We start from the raw sequence: 18541 nt of genomic DNA, 5'->3' as shown, positions 1-18541 counted from the left end.
ACAAAAATCATGCAATAAGACACATTAGGACAAGTTCCCCACACCCCCAAATAGGACTGGAGTTAAAAATTGAGGAAACCATTGGCTAAAGGTCAAGCCTCGAATTATCCAGAAGACCGACATTCGCAAGCATTCTGCAAAACCAAACTGACTGCACTTACTTTCTTCTCCTTGAATTTCAGCTTCTTGAATTTCCTCATTGACCCTATCGATTTGATTCTGCATTTCATCCCGCCTCAGGTTATCCTGTCCTTGAGATGAGGCTTCTCTTTTGATGGACATGAGCCTGCTAGCGTACCTGGGGAAGACAAAAGTCACCAAACATCCATTATCTTTAAATGTCCCTTTCAGTTGACGAAACACGACAGATACTGGGAGAGCGACCTATGGGAAGAGTAGGAGAACAGGCAGGCAGCAGGGTTTGTCGCCCTTCCGTGACATTCACCTGAGAAGCATGTGTAAAACGATGACGTTGCAAAGGGAAAAGCCCTGTGGGGACTCGAGTGTCTAGAGGACGCCATGGCCACCCCAAAGAGCCTCTGACCACAAGGAACCCGCACCTCCGAAGGACTTACACAGGGATGGACAGCTATTTACAGCACACAGAAAATGACTTCCAGGTGGGGGCATGCCCACAAAGGGAAGGCTCAGGGAAGGGACGTCTCGCGTAGCTGTCCTGCCCTGACAGAACTAAAGTCTCTGTAAATCGTAGCGCCTACTTGCCCAGCCCTTCTTGTTCTTCTGTCTTAGAAACGAAAGGAGGAGAGGGATTAACAACATGGAAAAGAAGAAAAAAAAGGCATTGCTGTTGTCCAAGTGAGAGCTGAAGAAAGGCCCCACTTGCCTGGGAGTCATTTCGATGGCCTGCAGATCTAAGAGATTCTGGGCATGCAGAATCCACCAGAGTTGACAAGAGAAAAGCAGTTTCTCTCTGACCTTGTGGACCTGGCTAATCCCACTGTGAGAGTGTCAAGGCCAGAAGGGGCAAAGTGGTCTCAGGTCGGAAAGGTTTATCTCCATCGCAGTCACAGAGCCATGGTTTTCTACACACAGTTGGTTTCCTTATTCTTCTGACTGTGGAATTTGGAGTCAGAAGAGCTGGATGAAAATCCTGACTCTAGGTGGCTTGGGGTATTGAGAGTCAGGCGGAGAGAGGGGAGGTCTTCGATTCAAGGAGGACCCCAGACACTTCCTAGCTGCCTAACAATGGAGAAGTCACTTCGCCTGCATTCTCTAGCCCTTACTGCTCTTTGGCCTCAGAACCAAAGCCTAAGACAGATCCCAAGATTTCAAGCAAAGGGTAATTTTGGTTTCCTTTCGTTTTTCATCCTTAATCGGCCATCTACTACCAATGGGATCACAGGCAAAGCTAATAAACCTATCTAAGCCTCAGCTTCCTTCTCTGGTACAGAGGTGGCTGGGGTAGGGGACCCCTAACAAATCTGTCCTCTGGAGAACTTTTGCTCACCTTCAGGGTGGGCGGTGAGGGGATGGGGGGTAAGGTGGGGCATTTTATAACTGTTAACACTGGGAGAGGACCAGCAATACCTCCCCTCGGGGGGGTCACCAACACAAATGAGGAGAATCCCGTAGAGCCTGACTAAAAAGTATCCTGGCCTTGCCCTCTTCCACATGCAGGTATGTTTCTTTCTCAAACTTTTCACTTTGGTTTAGAACATCCATCCATCCTGCACTAATGGCTCCAGTGTCTTTGCTGTCCAGGAGTGAGTTCTGGCAGCATCAAATGAAAGGAACAGCAGCTGAACATGGGCAAGTGCCAGCTAGGACCCTGTTCAGGGCTGTCCCAAGGAAATAGCAAAAGGAAGCCCCCTCTTCTCAATGTCTGCTTTGCCCCCTATTAGAGCAGGTGATGGTATAGATGGTTGGAGATAATGCAGGATGCCTGACAGTGATTAGATCTACCAGTGCAGAGAGGCTCCTTAAACACTGAGAGCTCAACATGGTCTGGCTCACGCAGGCCACAGAGGACTCAAAAGCAGGTCCTGCTGACTTCTTCCTTAGCTTGTCACCGGACCTCTCTTACTGGACAGAAAGCCCAAGGTAGCCACTCTACCTGAAAGCATGGCAAACGTGTAGGTTCCGGTGGCAGCTTCCCTCATATCCCCCACAGTTGAAAGGAACAAGTCCACCTTTTCGGAAAAGCAAATACAACCAAGACAACGTTCACGAGCACTCTTAGCTCTTCATGACCACTTAGAATATGGCCGATCAGGAAACCAAAAACATTTCCAAAGGGCTTTGACAGGAAGGACTCCATCCTGGAGATTACAGGTCCCTGGAGCCAATGATTCCAGAATCTCAGCGGTACCACTGACAAAGAGCTGAAAGGAATGAGGGATCCCTTACCGTTCCAAGTGTGCTTCATCCAGGTTATTGAAGTCAATTGAGGGATTTTTGAGACGATCCTGGGTCAACTCAAGATCCTCGGTTTCCAACGCCTGGTTAAGCAGAGCAAAGGCTGACACCTTCTCTACTGTCGTGGACAGCTCCTCGGGGGCCAAGTAGTTCTGGAGCAAAACATATGTCCTTCAGGAGAATTGTCACGGCATTATACAAAGTATCAATTCTTAAAATCCCCACGAAACACAAAAACGAAAAACCTGCTTGAAACACCTTGCTGCCAAAGGTGCCATGGTCACAATTGAAGAAAAGGAAGTCAATAGGTAGGTGGATGAGAAGAAGAACAAGGATGCATGAGAAGGAATGCCAGTGTAGTCCCTAATATTGCCAACAGCTGATAATTCGACAAGCTGACTATCAAGGCCACACGGGATGATAAGCTGGCAAGGAGCTGTGCTATTACTCCCGACAGAGTGCTTGAAGAAAGAGAAAGGCTTTTTCTTCAACCCTTACCTTCTCTTGTGACACCGATAGAGTGCTTAGGTTCCAAGGTAAAAGAATGCGAAGGCCTAGGCGACGGGGCTTCGGGACCTTCAGTAAGGTCACAGGGCCCTAACGTTTCAGGGTATCGCCCCGGGCCGGTGTTCCTCCGGCTTGCCTCACTGACTGTTCCATCTCAGTCTGTTTGGTCAATCCCTTCCCTTCTGTCTTGGAATCAATGCTCAGGAGAGCTTCCAAGGCAGAAAAGTGGTATGTAAGGGCTAGGCCATTGGCGTGAAGCTCGCGATCAGCCAGCTACCAAAGGCAACCAGGCCACACGGGAACCGAAGTCTGCAGGACCCCCGGTCCAATGCTCCCTCCACGGGACCAGCCGTCATGGCAGTCCGGACGACGCAGTGCCTATGCTTTCTGGGGAATCACTACTTTAAGTGAAGGGCAACTAGATCCTATGGATGGCCGCAAAGTCCCAGCAGCTTTCTTCCCCTTCTGCCATGATCTCAGAGCAACACCTCATTTTCAAGTGGATTCTGCCCTTCCCAAGCAATGCTCCAGCCTCCGAGTCACTCATGCAGCCACAGACCTCCTGCACTTACCAAAGAGCTCTGTTCCTGAAGGTTGAACAGTTCATCCTGATACAGAACAGCAGCAAAGGGATGAACGGTCGGGAGCTGGGCCTCAGGTTTCATGAGTGCCATCACGGTGTTACTGGGATAACCTTCCCGAATCACAGCATTGATCTCATCGACAGCAGCGAGCCCTGGAGGACAAGGAGGCAGTCAGATGGCAGTCAGAATCACACTTTATGTACTTGCTGGTGTTTCCCCTTGAATCGCTCAGGGATTGGGGGTTTAACGATCACTACTCTTCCGGGCAGCACCAGCCTAGCCAATCACCACTTACCCTGACCACGGAGAGGTCTACAATACCTAGACCACATCAGAGATGAATGATCCTTGATGGAAAGGGGCAGATGGCGTGTCTCAGCCTTCCGGCACAACAAAAGGGGCCAAATAGTTGTGGAGCAGCTACAGTGGACAAGGTCACAGATTTCATCCCATGGGAGTTGGGGAGGTTTCAAACCATGAGAAGCCCCCGAGCCTCATGAATGGACTCGCACGAAAGTCCTCCACAAAAACAATGTCAAAAGCAGAAGGCAGAAAGAGGAAAAGGATGCCACACAACTTCAGGGGACTTGAGGGAACAAAAGTCTATCACCTCGCACTTCCTTCACAAAATGACATCACTTACTGTTGACTTCGTTGATGCTCCCTTGGATTTCAACTTGGGTCAGGAGCTCCTCCCTTTCATCTCTTTCCTCCTCAGAAAGGATATACTGAAAAAACAACAACTTCAATGGTTGCAGCCCAAAAACAAACAGGCTTTCAAGAGTTCAGTCCTTCAGGGAATACCTTTCCCAATGGGCCACCGATTCTCACGTCCAACATGGGCTCGATAGATTACAGAATCAAAATGCACTTTGGTTCTTGTTGAACAGTGTTTGTAAAACCACATTTCTTTTCTCCTTCCATTGTTTCTCCTGTCTAGTTCTGCACGCTTCTATTTGGGATGTTGTTGGCAAAGATGCTGGACTGCTTGGCCACTCCTCCAATACAACTTGGAGAGAAAGTTCTACAGAGAGCTACTTTTCTCTTATAATCATCCTCTCAGAGCTCATAGCCTGGGCTTATTCTACAAAGCTGAGACTTTTATCACCCACATCAATCCCAACTAGAAAAATCTAATCATGGGAGGCAGGCATGATCTGGTGCTTTCGGGGGAACAGAACGAATCCTGGATGCAAGTTCTGGCCATATGGGGGAGAGGAAGGCAAGGAAGGGAACTTAAGCCTTGTCACTGAAAAACTGTTGCATGAAGCACACATTTTGATGCCTGTGATTTCATGCAGGAAGAAGTTTAAGGAGAAATATAGCGAGGATTGAGAATATTCTCAAGGAACAACATGAGGAGCACATGGGGATTCCTTGAAAACTAGGGTTGGGCAGTGATTCTAGGTCAGTGATGGTTGAGTCTTTTGGAAACTTTTGGAAACACTTTTGGGAACTGTGCGGTGCCTTCCCCCACCCCACCTCCAGACTTGGTGCCCGGATCCCCATCCCCTGCTTTGCCCTGCCCACACTGCAACAATGTGTCACATCCCTCTCCCCAGCATTGGACAGAGGGGCTTTGGGGGGGGATGAGGGCTCCCAGCTGGCTGGAGCCTGGGCAAGCCAACTCCTGTAGCCATAGGGACCTGCCCTTGCACCCAGCTGCGTTGGGGGCTGGCTGAGTGAGGGGGCTGCTGCCTGGCCGTGGGCTGAGCAGGTGGCGCAAGCCCAGAGGGTAGTCAACTCAGAGACCCTGCTCCCCGCACTCACCATTTGGGAGTGGGGCCAGCACCCAGCCAGCCCATGCCTGGAGAAAGCTACCTCCTGAGGCCAGGGACCTTCCCCTACACCCAGTCCCGCCTGCCTATTAAGCTGCCATTCCCATGGGGTGGGAGCAGGGGCCATAGGGAGCCTGGTTACCCTTTGGTGGCTGAGGTCACCCCCCACACTGCCACCTGGCAGGGAAGGACAGAAGAAAGTGGAGATCTTTTCAGGGCTGTGGGAGGCCTCTGCTCTACAGGAGGGGATACACCAACACCTTCCCCAAGCCAAGCAGCACCGAAGCCCAGACAGAGGGGAAAGACAAAGGGAAGGTTTAACCTGAGCTCAGCGGCAGGAAAGCAACTCTGCAGAGGTCGCATCCTCCACACCCACATCCAAGGAGAGATCTCTGGGTGCCGTCTTTGGCACACGAGCCATAGGTTCACCAGCACGCTTCTAGCTGTTGCAAAGTAAAGGACTCCCCATTCTTTCTATTGCAACCATATCTCCTAGTACTTTTCTGGTGAGCTTTGACAAAACTGCAAGTTGCTCATGCATTTGAGACCTTCTTTTACCTCATTATCTACTCTCAAATCCTCTTCTCTGTGCCCTGGCTTGTTTCCTACTAAGAAGTAAGGCTTCAAATATCTCCCTGGTAGTCACTGTTTATCAGCTGACAACTGTTCTATTTCCAGCACCGAGGAACACCCTTAACTATGTTTTACGTTTAATCATTAGCGAATAAAGTACCTTTTCTTCTTTCTGCTGTATGGCTTCCCAAAGTTCCTTTTGATAATTCCCAGCCAGGTTATCATCCACAGACGTTAAAGAGGCTTTGGGATTCTTGAGAGTTACAAGAGTCTCTTCTGCGATGCCCTTCTTAATGGCTTCAATGATGGCAATGACTGCAGCATGCACTGAACATGGGAGAGGAATAGAAGACATTTATTTTTAAAGCCAAAAAGCTAATGAGAGAAACATTGGGATGAAAAAAGCCGGCCTCCTATTACCTTAATACCTTAAATGATTGTCCACATTAAACTAAAGAAGAATGACTTTGCATTCAATGTCTTGGGTGTGTGTGGGGGGCTGCGGGGGTTGGGGGGTTTCCATTTTTGAGCCCTTACCTTCTGTCTGAGAATCAATACTATGTATTAGTTGCCAGGCAGAAGAGCGGGAAGGCCTAGGCAATTTTGGCAAAGAGAATTGACCAGGGTCACACAGCTAGGACCTGTCCCCAGTCACCTTGTAACTCAGCACACCTCCTGTCTCCAAGCCTTTTCTGTCCACTGAGTCCCTTAGCTGCCCTGAAGCTGTTGGTCCAGAAGTCTACAAATATTGAGATTATGTGCTCAGCGTTACATAGCTGAAAACGATCTGAGGCCGTGGTCTATACACAATAGGCCATATGGCTTTCATGGCTGTTGCTTGTTAAGAACTACCATCATTACGACATTTCCCACTTTCCTACATCCTCTTGTTTTCTTGGTTTGGCTGATGATGACTGTAAAAGGAATAATCTACATGCTCTCATGGGTTGCAAAGAGGAAATTAAAGCTCTGCCTATGTTAGCTGAGCTTCATCCTTGATAATTGACATAGAAACTGCTTCTCAGTTCCAGGATTCTTGTCGCTGAGGACAACAATTGAGAGGGAACTTAAAAAATGAGTGAACCTCCAAGGATATTTAGGGAGGCTACAGGAAAGCAGAAGCGATAGAGTATTTGTGCAAGCCATTTCAAAGCTTTTGGCCTGAGTGGGGGTGGGGTGGAATTGCTTGACCAATAAGGGCCCTTTCCACTCTCAATCAGAGGCTGCCTTGATGCAGGGAAATGTTAGACGAGATTTCCACCCAAGGTCTTCTTGCCCAAATCCAACACGAGGCTCTCTACGCAACACAAGCAATTTGCCTGGCAGATTCCGCAAATTCCTGAGCAATGGAAGAATGGGAAAATAACCCTGTGGTGCCTAAAAGGGGCAACCTCGGGGTTCGGGAGGCTGGGCATATTACAAAAGAACAAAAAGAAGACAACCCATGACGAAGCCGTACAATATTGGGCTCTCCATCTTTTTCAACATCAAGGTTTAGGAAAAAAAGATGCTCAAATTCCGTTTCAGTCCTGTCTCACAGAAAACTGTCAATCAGCACTAACCCTGAACAGGCAGGGCTACAAGACCCTGACCATATCAGAGATGAGTGATCCTTGATGAAAAGATGAAGATGGTGTCTCAGGCAACCTGTCCATCAAAAGGGGCGAAAAAGGAATTGGAGCAGCTACAGCTGACAAGGTGACACATAGCATTGCAAGAGAGCAGGGCACATGTCAAAGCTCGAGAAGAGACCAAAGCCTTAAACATCGAAGCACATGGACGTCCGCCAACAAAACTACGGCGAAAGCATGAGACGAGAAGAGGAAAAGGATGCCTCACAACCTCTGCGACTTGAGAGAAATGATGATGAGTGGCTGCTGACAAGTCAAAGAAGGGGAAACCAGGGCAGGGATGATTTCATTACAAAGATGAGAGGTGGGAAAGGCAAATATAACAACATAAACCGGGAAATATCCCACAGAGGACCTGAGAGCTGCAAAGTCCTGCAAAACCCTCCCAAAACAGATTAAGAAATTGAGGCCCATGGAGAACAAATCATTTTTCCAACAGTCCCAAAGGCCTTAGTGGCATAGCTGGGACCAGAAATGCAGACTCCTGATTTTGATCCATTTTGATCCTCGCAGGAATCTAAGGTTACTGACTCAAGGAATGGGAACAAGAATACATTCTGCCCCTACTAGGTGACACGCACTGTGCTGCTCGGTGCTTCATAAATATCATCTCCCTTTCATCCTGACCACAACCCTGAGAGGTAGCTACTATTATTTCCCCAATATTGGCATGGAGGAACCTCGGCCAGAGGCTCAATCATTGGCCCAGGGGCATATCACGAGGCAGTAGCTGAGACATGACTTGAACTCCAGCCTTCCTCACTATGCAGTCAGCACTTTAGGCACTGAGCCACACATCAGATATTTCCTCATTATTCCAGAATGTTTCCTCGGCCGAGGAAGACTTTAGTCCAATATCCCGCATCCTGTACATTTCTATCACCATCTGTGATGAAAATGATGAACAGAGCGCCACGGCCAAGAGGATGAAGTTATAGTCATTGCCATGAAAAAGTCACCTTTCGATATCATCTAGAGGGGAAGGTCAGTGGCTGTGGATAAGAGTGAGGAACCTGGACTTGAGAAGCCCTGGATTCAGATCCGGCATCACATACTTTCCTACCTTTTCCTAACCTTGCGAAAGTCAAGGAACTCCACTTGCCTAGCCCTTACCGCTCTGCTGCCTGGCAACCAATATTTGTATTGATTCACTTTCCATGAACTAAGACAAAAATCATGCAATAAGACACATTAGGACAAGTTCCCCGCACCCCCAAATAGGACTGGAGTTAAAAATTGAGGAAACCATTGGCTAAAGGTCAAGCCTCGAATTATCCAGAAGACCGACATTCGCAAGCATTCTGCAAAACCAAACTGACTGCACTTACTTTCTTCTCCTTGAATTTCACCTTCTTGAATTTCCTCATTGACCCTATGGATTTGATTCTGCATTTCATCCCGCCTCAGGTTATCCTGTCCTTGAGATGAGGCTTCTCTTTTGATGGACATGAGCCTGCTAGCGTACCTGGGGAAGACAAAAGTCACCAAACATCCATTATCTTTAAATGTCCCTTTCAGTTGACGAAACACGACAGATACTGGGAGAGCGACCTATGGGAAGAGTAGGAGAACAGGCAGGCAGCAGGGTTTGTAGCCCTTCCATGACTTTCACCCGAGAAGCATGTGTAAAACGATGACGTTGCAAAGGGAAAAGCCCTGTGGGGACTCGAGTGTCTAGAGGACGCCATGGCCACCCCAAAGAGCCTCTGACCACAAGGAACCCGCACCTCCGTAGGACTTACACAGGGATGGACAGCTATTTACAGAACACAGAAAATGACTTCCAGGTGGGGGCATGCCCACAAAGGGAAGGCTCAGGGAAGGGACGTCTCGCGTAGCTGTCCTGCCCTGACAGAACTAAAGTCTCTGTAAATCGTAGCGCCCACTTGCCCAGCCCTTCTTGTTCTTCTGTCTTAGAAACGACAGGAGGAGAGGGATTAACAACATGGAAAAGAAGAAACAAAAGGCATTGCTGTTGTCCAAGTGAGAGCTGAAGAACGGCCCCACTTGCCTGGGAGTCATTTCGATGGCCTGCAGATCTAAGAGATTCTGGGCATGCAGAATCCACCAGAGTTGACAAGAGAAAAGCAGTTTCTCTCTGACCTTGTGGACCTGGCTAATCCCACTGTGAGAGTGTCAAGGCCAGAAGGGGCAAAGTGGTCTCAGGTCGGAAAGGTTTATCTCCATCGCAGTCACAGAGCCATGGTTTTCTACACACAGTTGGTTTCCTTATTCTTCTGACTGTGGAATTTGGAGTCAGAAGAGCTGGATGAAAATCCTGACTCTAGGTGGCTTGGGGTATTGAGAGTCAGGCGGAGAGAGGGGAGGTCTTCGATTCAAGGAGGACCCCAGACACTTCCTAGCTGCCTAACCATGGAGAAGTCACTTCGCCTGCATTCTCTAGCCCTTACTGCTCTTTGGCCTCAGAACCAAAGCCTAAGACAGATCCCAAGATTTAAAGCAAAGGGTAATTTTGGTTTCCTTTCGTTTTTCATCCTTAATCGGCCATCTACTACCAATGGGATCACAGGCAAAGCTAATAAACCTATCTAAGCCTCAGCTTCCTTCTCTGGTACAGAGGTGGCTGGGGTAGGGGACCCCTAACAAATCTGTCCTCTGGAGAACTTTTGCTCACCTTCAGGGTGGGCGGTGAGGGGATGGGGGGTAAGGTGGGGCATTTTATAACTGTTAACACTAAGAGAGGACCAGCAATATCTCCCCTCGGGGGGGTCACCAACACAAATGAGGACAATCCCGTAGAGCCTGACTAAAAAGTATCCTGCCCTTGCCCTCTTCCACATGCAGGTATGTTTCTTTCTCAAACTTTTCACTTTGGTTTAGAACATCCATCCATCCTGCACTAATGGCTCCAGTGTCTTTGCTGTCCAGGAGTGAGTTCTGGCAGCATCAAATGAAAGGAACAGCAGCTGAACATGGGCACGTGCCAGCTAGGACCCTGTTCAGGGCTGTCCCAAGGAAATAGCAAAAGGAAGCCCCCTCTTCTCAATGTCTGCTTTGCCCCCTATTAGAGCAGGTGATGGGACAGATGGTTGGAGATAATGCAGGATGCCTGACAGTGATCAGATCTACCAGTGCAGAGAGGTGCCTTAAACACTGAGAGCTCAACATGGTCTGGCTCACGCAGGACACAGAGGACTCAAAACCAGGTGTGCTGACTTCTTCCTGAGCTTGTCACAGGACCTCTCTTACTGGACAGAAAGCCCAAGGTAGCCACTCTACCTGAAAGCATGGCAAAGGTGTAGGTTACGGTGGCAGCTTCCCTTATATCCCCCACAGTTGAAAGGAACAAGTCCACCTTTTCGGAAAAGCAAATACAACCAAGACAACGTCCACGAGCACTCTTAGCTCTTCATGACCACTTAGAATATGGCCGATCAGGAAACCAAAAACATTTCCAAAGGGCTTTGCCAGGAAGGACTCCATCCTTGAGATTACAGGTCCCTGGAGCCAATGATTCCAGAATCTCAGCGGTACCACTGACAAAGAGCTGAAAGGAATGAGGGATCCCTTACCGTTCCAAGTGTGCTTCATCCAGGTTATTGAAGTCAATTGAGGGATTTCTGAGACGATCCTGGGTCAACTCAAGATCCTCGGTTTCCAACGCCTGGTTAAGCAGAGCAACGGCTGACACCTTCTCTACTGTCGTGGACAGCTCCTCGGGGGCCAAGTAGTTCTGGAGCAAAACATATGTCCTTCAGGAGAATTGTCACGGCATTATACAAAGTATCAATTCTTAAAATCCCCACGAAACACAAAAACGAAAAACCTGCTTGAAACACCTTGCTGCCAAAGGTGCCATGGTCACAATTGAAGAAAAGGAAGTCAATAGGTAGGTGGATGAGAAGAAGAACAAGGATGCATGAGAAGGAATGCCAGTGTAGTCCCTAATATTGCCAACAGCTGATAATTCGACAAGCTGACTATCAGGGCCACACGGGATGATAAGCTGGCAAGTAGCTGTGCTATTACTCCCGACAGAGTGCTTGCAGAAAGAGAAAGGCTTTTTCTTCAACCCTTACCTTCTCTTGTCACACCCATAGAGTGCTTAGGTTCCAAGGTAAAAGAATGCGAAGGCCTAGGCGACGGGGCTTCGGGACCTTCAGTAAGGTCACAGGGCCCTAACGTTTCAGGGTATCGCCCCGGGCCGGTGTTCCTCCGGCTTGCCTCACTGACTGTTCCATCTCAGTCTGTTTGGTCAATCCCTTCCCTTCTGTCTTGGAATCAATGCTCAGGAGAGCTTCCAAGGCAGAAAAGTGGTAAGTAAGGGCTAGGCCATTGGTGTGAAGCTCGCGATCAGCCAGCTACCAAAGGCAACCAGGCCACAGGGGAACCGAAGGCTGCAGGACACCCGGTCCAATGCTCCCTCCAGGGGACCAGCCGTCATGGCAGTCCGGACGACGCAGTGCCTATGCTTTCTGGGAATCACTACGTTAAGTGAAGGGCAACTAGATCCTATGGATGGCCGCAAAGTCCCAGCAGCTTTCTTCCCCTTCTGCCATGATCTCAGAGCAACACCTCATTTTCAAGTGGATTCTGCCTTTCCCAAGCAATGCTCCAGCCTCCGAGTCACTCATGCAGCCACAGACCTCCTGCACTTACCAAAGAGCTCTGTTCCTGAAGGTTGAACAGTTCATCCTGATACAGAACAGCAGCAAAGGGATGAACGGTCGGGAGCTGGGCCTCAGGTTTCATGAGTGCCATCACGGTGTTACTGGGATGACCTTCCCGAATCACAGCATTGATCTCATCGACAGCAGCGAGCCCTGGAGGACAAGGAGGCAGTCAGATGGCAGTCAGAATCACACTTTATGTACTTGCTGGTGTTTCCCCTTGAATCGCTCAGGGATTGGGGGTTTAACGATCACTACTCTTCCGGGCAGCACCAGCCTAGCCAATCACCACTTACCCTGACCACGGAGAGGTCTACAATACCTAGACCACATCAGAGATGAATGATCCTTGATGGAAAGGGGCAGATGGCGTGTCTCAGCCTTCCGGCACAACAAAAGGGGCCAAATAGTTGCGGAGCAGCTACAGTGGACAAGGTCACAGATTTCATCCCATGGGAGTTGGGGAGGTTTCAAACCATGAGAAGCCCCCCGAGCCTCATGAATGGACTCGCACGAAAGTCCTCCACAAAAACAATGTCAAAAGCAGAAGGCAGAAAGAGGAAAAGGATGCCACACAACTTCAGGGGACTTGAGGGAACAAAAGTCTATCACCTCGCACTTCCTTCACAAAATGACATCACTTACTGTTGACTTCGTTGATGATCCCTTGGATTTCAACTTGGGTCAGGAGCTCCTCCCTTTCATCTCTTTCCTCCTCAGAAAGGATATACTGAAAAAACAACAACTTCAATGGTTGCAGCCCAAAAGCAAACAGGCTTTCAAGAGTTCAGTCCTTCAGGGAATACCTTTCCCAATGGGCCACCGATTCTCACGTCCAACATGGGCTCGATAGATTACAGAATCAAAATGCACTTTGGTTCTTGTTGAACAGTGTTTGTAAAACCACATTTCTTTTCTCCTTCCATTGTTTCTCCTGTCTAGTTCTGCACGCTTCTATTTGGGATGTTGTTGGCAAAGATGCTGGACTGCTTGGCCATTCCTCCAATACAACTTGGAGAGAAAGTTCTACAGAGAGCTACTTTTCTCTTGTAATCATCCTCTCAGAGCTCATAGCCTGGGCTTATTCTACAAAGCTGAGACTTTTATCACCCACATCAATCCCAACTAGAAAAATCTAATCATGGGAGGCAGGCATGATCTGGTGCTTTCGGGGGAACAGAACGAATCCTGGATGCAAGTTCTGGCCATATGGGGGAGAGGAAGGCAAGGAAGGGAACTTAAGCCTTGTCACTGAAAAACTGTTGCATGAAGCACACATTTTGATGCCTGTGATTTCATGCAGGAAGAAGTTTAAGGAGAAATATAGCGAGGATTGAGAATTTTCTCAAGGAACAACATGAGGAGCACATGGGGATTCCTTGAAAACTAGGGTTGGGCAGTGATTCTAGGTCAGTGATGGTTGAGTCTTTTGGAAACTTTTGGAAACACTTTTGGGAACTGTGCGGTGCCTTCCCCCACCCCACCTCCAGACTTGGTGCCCTGATCCCCATCCCCTGCTTTGCCCTGCCCACACTGCAACAATGTGTCACATCCCTCTCCCCAGCATTGGACAGAGGGGCTTTGGGGGGGGGGGATGAGGGCTCCCAGCTGGCTGGAGCCTGGGCAAGCCAACTCCTGTAGCCATAGGGACCTGCCCTTGCACCCAGCTGCGTTGGGGGCTGGCTGAGTGAGGGGGCTGCTGCCTGGCCGTGGGCTGAGCAGGTGGCGCAAGCCCAGAGGGTAGTCAACTCAGAGACCCTGCTCCCCGCACTCACCATTTGGGAGTGGGGCCAGCACCCAGCCAGCCCATGCCTGGAGAAAGCTACCTCCTGAGGCCAGGGACCTTCCCCTACACCCAGTCCCGCCTGCCTATTAAGCTGCCATTCCCATGGGGTGGGAGCAGGGGCCATAGGGAGCCTGGTTACCCTTTGGTGGCTGAGGTCACCCCCCACACTGCCACCTGGCAGGGAAGGACAGAAGAAAGTGGAGATCTTTTCAGGGCTGTGGGAGGCCTCTGCTCTACAGGAGGGGATACACCAACACCTTCCCCAAGCCAAGCAGCACCGAAGCCCAGACAGAGGGGAAAGACAAAGGGAAGGTTTAACCTGAGCTCAGCGGCAGGAAAGCAACTCTGCAGAGGTCGCATCCTCCACACCCACATCCAAGGAGAAATCTCTGGGTGCCGTCTTTGGCACACGAGCCATAGGTTCACCAGCATGCTTCTAGCTGTTGCAAAGTAAAGGACTCCCCATTCTTTCTATTGCAACCATATCTCCTAGTACTTTTCTGGTGAGCTTTGACAAAACTGCAAGTTGCTCATGCATTTGAGACCTTCTTTTACCTCATTATCTACTTTCAAATCCTCTTCTCTGTGCCCTGGCTTGTTTCCTACTAAGAAGTAAGGCTTCAAATATCTCCCTGGTAGTCACTGTTTATCAGCTGACAACTGTTCTATTTCCAGCACCGAGGAACACCCTTAACTATGTTTTACGTTTAATCCTTAGCGAATAAAGTACCTTTTCTTCTTTCTGCTGTATGGCTTCCCAAAGTTCCTTTTGATAATTCCCAGCCAGGTTATCATCCACAGACGTTAAAGAGGCTTTGGGATTCTTGAGAGTTACAAGAGTCTCTTCTGCGATGCCCTTCTTAATGGCTTCAATGATGGCAATGACTGCAGCATGCACTGAACATGGGAGAGGAATAGAAGACATTTATTTTTAAAGCCAAAAAGCTAATGAGAGAAACATTGGGATGAAAAAAGCCGGCCTCCTATTACCTTAAATGATTGTCCACATTAAACTAAAGAAGAATGACTTTGCATTCAATGACTTGGGTGTGTGGGGGGCTGCGGGGGTTGGGGGGTTTCCATTTTTCAGCCCTTACCTTCTGTCTGAGACTCAATACTATGTATTAGTTGCCAGGCAGAAGAGCGGGAAGGCCTAGGCAATTGTGGCAAAGAGAATTGACCAGGGTCACACAGCTAGAACCTGTCCCCAGTCACCTTGTAACTCAGCACACCTCCTGTCTCCAAGCCTTTTCTGTCCACTGAGTCCCTTAGCTGCCCTGAAGCCGTTGGTCCAGAAGTCTACAAATATTGAGATTATGTGCTCAGCGTTACATAGCTGAAAACGATCTGAGGCCGTGGTCTATACACAATAGGCCATATGGCTTTCATGGCTGTTGCTTGTTAAGAACTACCATCATTACGACATTTCCCACTTTCCTACATCCTCTTGTTTTCTTGGTTTGGCTGATGATGACTGTAAAAGGAATAATCTACATGCTCTCATGGGTTGCAAAGAGGAAATTAAAGCTCTGCCTATGTTAGCTGAGCTTCATCCTTGATAATTGACATAGAAACTGCTTCTCAGTTCCAGGATTCTTGTCGCTGAGGACAACAATTGAGAGGGAACTTAAAAAATGAGTGAACCTCCAAGGATATTTAGGGAGGCTACAGGAAAGCAGAAGCGATAGAGTATTTGTGCAAGCCATTTCAAAGCTTTTGGCCTGAGTGGGGGTGGGGTGGAATTGCTTGACCAATAAGGGCCCTTTCCACTCTCAATCAGAGGCTGCCTTGATGCAGGGAAATGTTAGACGAGATTTCCACCCAAGGTCTTCTTGCCCAAATCCAACACGAGGCTCTCTACGCAACACAAGCAATTTGCCTGGCAGATTCCGCAAATTCCTGAGCAATGGAAGAATGGGAAAATAACCCTGTGGTGCCTAAAAGGGGCAACCTCGGTGTTCGGGAGGCTGGGCATATTACAAAAGAACAAAAAGAAGACAACCCATGACGAAGCCGTACTATATTGGGCTCTACATCTTTTTCAACATCAAGGTTTAGGAAAAAAAGATGCTCAAATTCCGTTTCAGTCCTGTCTCACAGAAAACTGTCAATCAGCACTAACCCTGAACAGGCAGGGCTACAAGACCCTGACCATATCAGAGATGAGTGATCCTTGATGAAAAGATGAAGATGGTGTCTCAGGCAACCTGTCCATCAAAAGGGGCGAAAAAGGAATTGGAGCAGCTACAGCTGACAAGGTGACACATAGCATTGCAAGAGAGCAGGGCACATGTCAAAGCTCGAGAAGAGCCCAAAGCCTTAAACATCGAAGCACATGGACGTCCGCCAACAAAACTACGGCGAAAGCATGAGACGAGAAGAGGAAAAGGATGCCTCACAACCTCTGCGACTTGAGAGAAATGATGATGAGTGGCTGCTGACAAGTCAAAGAAGGGGAAACCAGGGCAGGGATGATTTCATTACAAAGATGAGAGGTGGGAAAGGCAAATATAACAACATAAACCGGGAAATATCCCACAGAGGACCTGAGAGCTGCAAAGTCCTGCAAAACCCTCCCAAAACAGATTAAGAAATTGAGGCCCATGGAGAACAAATCATTTTTCCAACAGTCCCAAAGGCCTTAGTGGCATAGCTGGGACCAGAAATGCAGACTCCTGATTTTGATCCATTTTGATCCTCGCAGGAATCTAAGGTTACTGACTCAAGGAATGGGAACAAGAATACATTCTGCCCCTACTAGGTGACACGCACTGTGCTGCTCGGTGCTGCATAAATATCATCTCCCTTTCATCCTGACCACAACCCTGAGAGGTAGATACTATTATTTCCCCCATATGGGCCTGGAGGAACCTCGGCCAGAGGCTCAATCATTGGCCCAGGGGCATATCACGAGGCAGTAGCTGAGACATGACTTGATCTCCAGTCTTCCTCACTATGCAGTCAGCACTTTAGGCACTGAGCCACACATCAGATATTTCCTCATTATTCCAGAATGTTTCCTCGGCCGAGGAAGACTTTAGTCCAATATCCCGCATCCTTTACATTTCTATCACCATCTGTGATGAAAATGATGAACAGAGCGCCACGGCCAAGAGGATGAAGTTATAGTCATTGCCATGAAAAAGTCACCTTTCGATATCATCTAGAGGGGAAGGTCAGTGGCTGTGGATAAGAGTGAGGAACCTGGACTTGAGAAGCCCTGGATTCAGATCCGGCATCACATACTTTCCTACCTTTTCCTAACCTTGCGAAAGTCAAGGAACTCCACTTGCCTAGCCCTTACCGCTCTGCTGCCTGGCAACCAATATTTGTATTGATTCACTTTCCATGAACTAAGACAAAAATCATGTAATAAGACACATTAGGACATGTTCCCCGCACCCCCAAATAGGACTGGAGTTAAAAATTGAGGAAACCATTGGCTAAAGGTCAAGCCTCGAATTATCCTGAGGACAGACATTCACAAGCATTCTGGAAAACCAAACTGACTGCACTTACTTTCTTCTCCTTGAATTTCAGCTTCTTGAATTTCCTCATTGACCCTATCGATTTGATTCTGCATTTCATCCCTCCTCAGGTTATCCTGTCCTTGAGATGAGGCTTCTCTTTTGATGGACATGAGCCTGCTAGCGTACCTGGGGAAGACAAAAGTCACCAAACATCCATTATCTTTAAATGTCCCTTTCAGTTGACGAAACACGACAGATACTGGGAGAGCGACCTATGGGAAGAGTAGGAGAACAGGCAGGCAGCAGGGTTTGTAGCCCTTCCGTGACTTTCACCCGAGAAACATGTGTAAAACGATGACGTTGCAAATGGAAAAGCCCTGTGGGGACTCGAGTGTCTAGAGGACGCCATGGCCACCCCAAAGAGCCTCTGACCACAAGGAACCCGCACCTCCGTAGGACTTACACAGGGATGGACAGCTATTTACAGCACACAGAAAATGACTTCCAGGTGGGGGCATGCCCACAAAGGGAAGGCTCAGGGAAGGGACGTCTCGCGTAGCTATCCTGCCCTGACAGAAGTAAAGTCTCTGTAAATTGTAGCGCCCACTTGCCCAGCCCTTCTTGTTCTTCTGTCTTAGAAACGACAGAAGGAGAGGGATTAACAACATGGAAAAGAAGAAACAAAAGGCATTGCTGTTGTCCAAGTGAGAGCTGAAGAACGGCCCCACTTGCCTGGGAGTCATTTCGATGGCCTGCAGATCTAAGAGATTCTGGGCATGCAGAATGCACCAGAGTTGACAAGAGAAAAGCAGTTTCTCTCTGACCTTGTGGACCTGGCTAATCCCACTGTGAGAGTGTCAAGGCCAGAAGGGGCAAAGTGGTCTCAGGTCGGAAAGGTTTATCTCCATCGCAGTCACAGAGCCATGGTTTTCTACACACAGTTGGTTTCCTTATTCTTCTGACTGTGGAATTTGGAGTCAGAAGAGCTGGATGAAAATCCTGACTCTAGGTGGCTTGGGGTATTGAGAGTCAGGCAGAAAGAGGGGAGGTCTTCGATTCAAGGAGGACCCCAGACACTTCCTAGCTGCCTAACCATGGAGAAGTCACTTCGCCTGCATTCTCTAGCCCTTACTGCTCTTTGGCCTCAGAACCAAAGCCTAAGACAGATCCCAAGATTTAAAGCAAAGGGTAATTTTGGTTTCCTT

The 18541-nt window shown here is 48.6% G+C and overlaps 1 protein-coding gene across 1 annotated transcript; it reads right to left on the bottom strand.

The window, feature by feature from the left end:
• Window positions 1–1500: 1500 nt before the first annotated feature.
• Window positions 1501–4302, bottom strand: LOC103096612 (ras GTPase-activating-like protein IQGAP2). Its single transcript, XM_056824784.1, has 2 exons — window positions 3456–4302; window positions 1501–2528 (listed from the first exon to the last, which is right to left on the bottom strand). The coding sequence occupies exons 1-2, from the start codon at window positions 3555–3557 to the stop codon at window positions 2364–2366; spliced, it is 267 nt and encodes an 88-aa protein (XP_056680762.1). The 5' UTR covers window positions 3558–4302; the 3' UTR covers window positions 1501–2363.
• Window positions 4303–18541: the final 14239 nt, after the last annotated feature.

Source organism: Monodelphis domestica, chromosome 3 (assembly GCF_027887165.1).
Source record: "Monodelphis domestica isolate mMonDom1 chromosome 3, mMonDom1.pri, whole genome shotgun sequence".
Classification (NCBI taxonomy): domain Eukaryota; kingdom Metazoa; phylum Chordata; class Mammalia; order Didelphimorphia; family Didelphidae; genus Monodelphis; species Monodelphis domestica.
This window is presented reverse-complemented; position numbering and strand designations above follow the sequence as displayed.

Excerpts from the sequence above, each read along its gene's own strand:
- LOC103096612 (XM_056824784.1), bottom strand. The coding sequence starts at position 3,557 with ATGGCACTCATGAAACCTGAGGCCCAGCTCCCGACCGTTCATCCCTTT. Across the intron at positions 2,529-3,455 it reads TTCAGGAACAGAGCTCTTTG|AACTACTTGGCCCCCGAGGA; the intron begins GTAAGTGCAGGA and ends GTTTTGCTCCAG.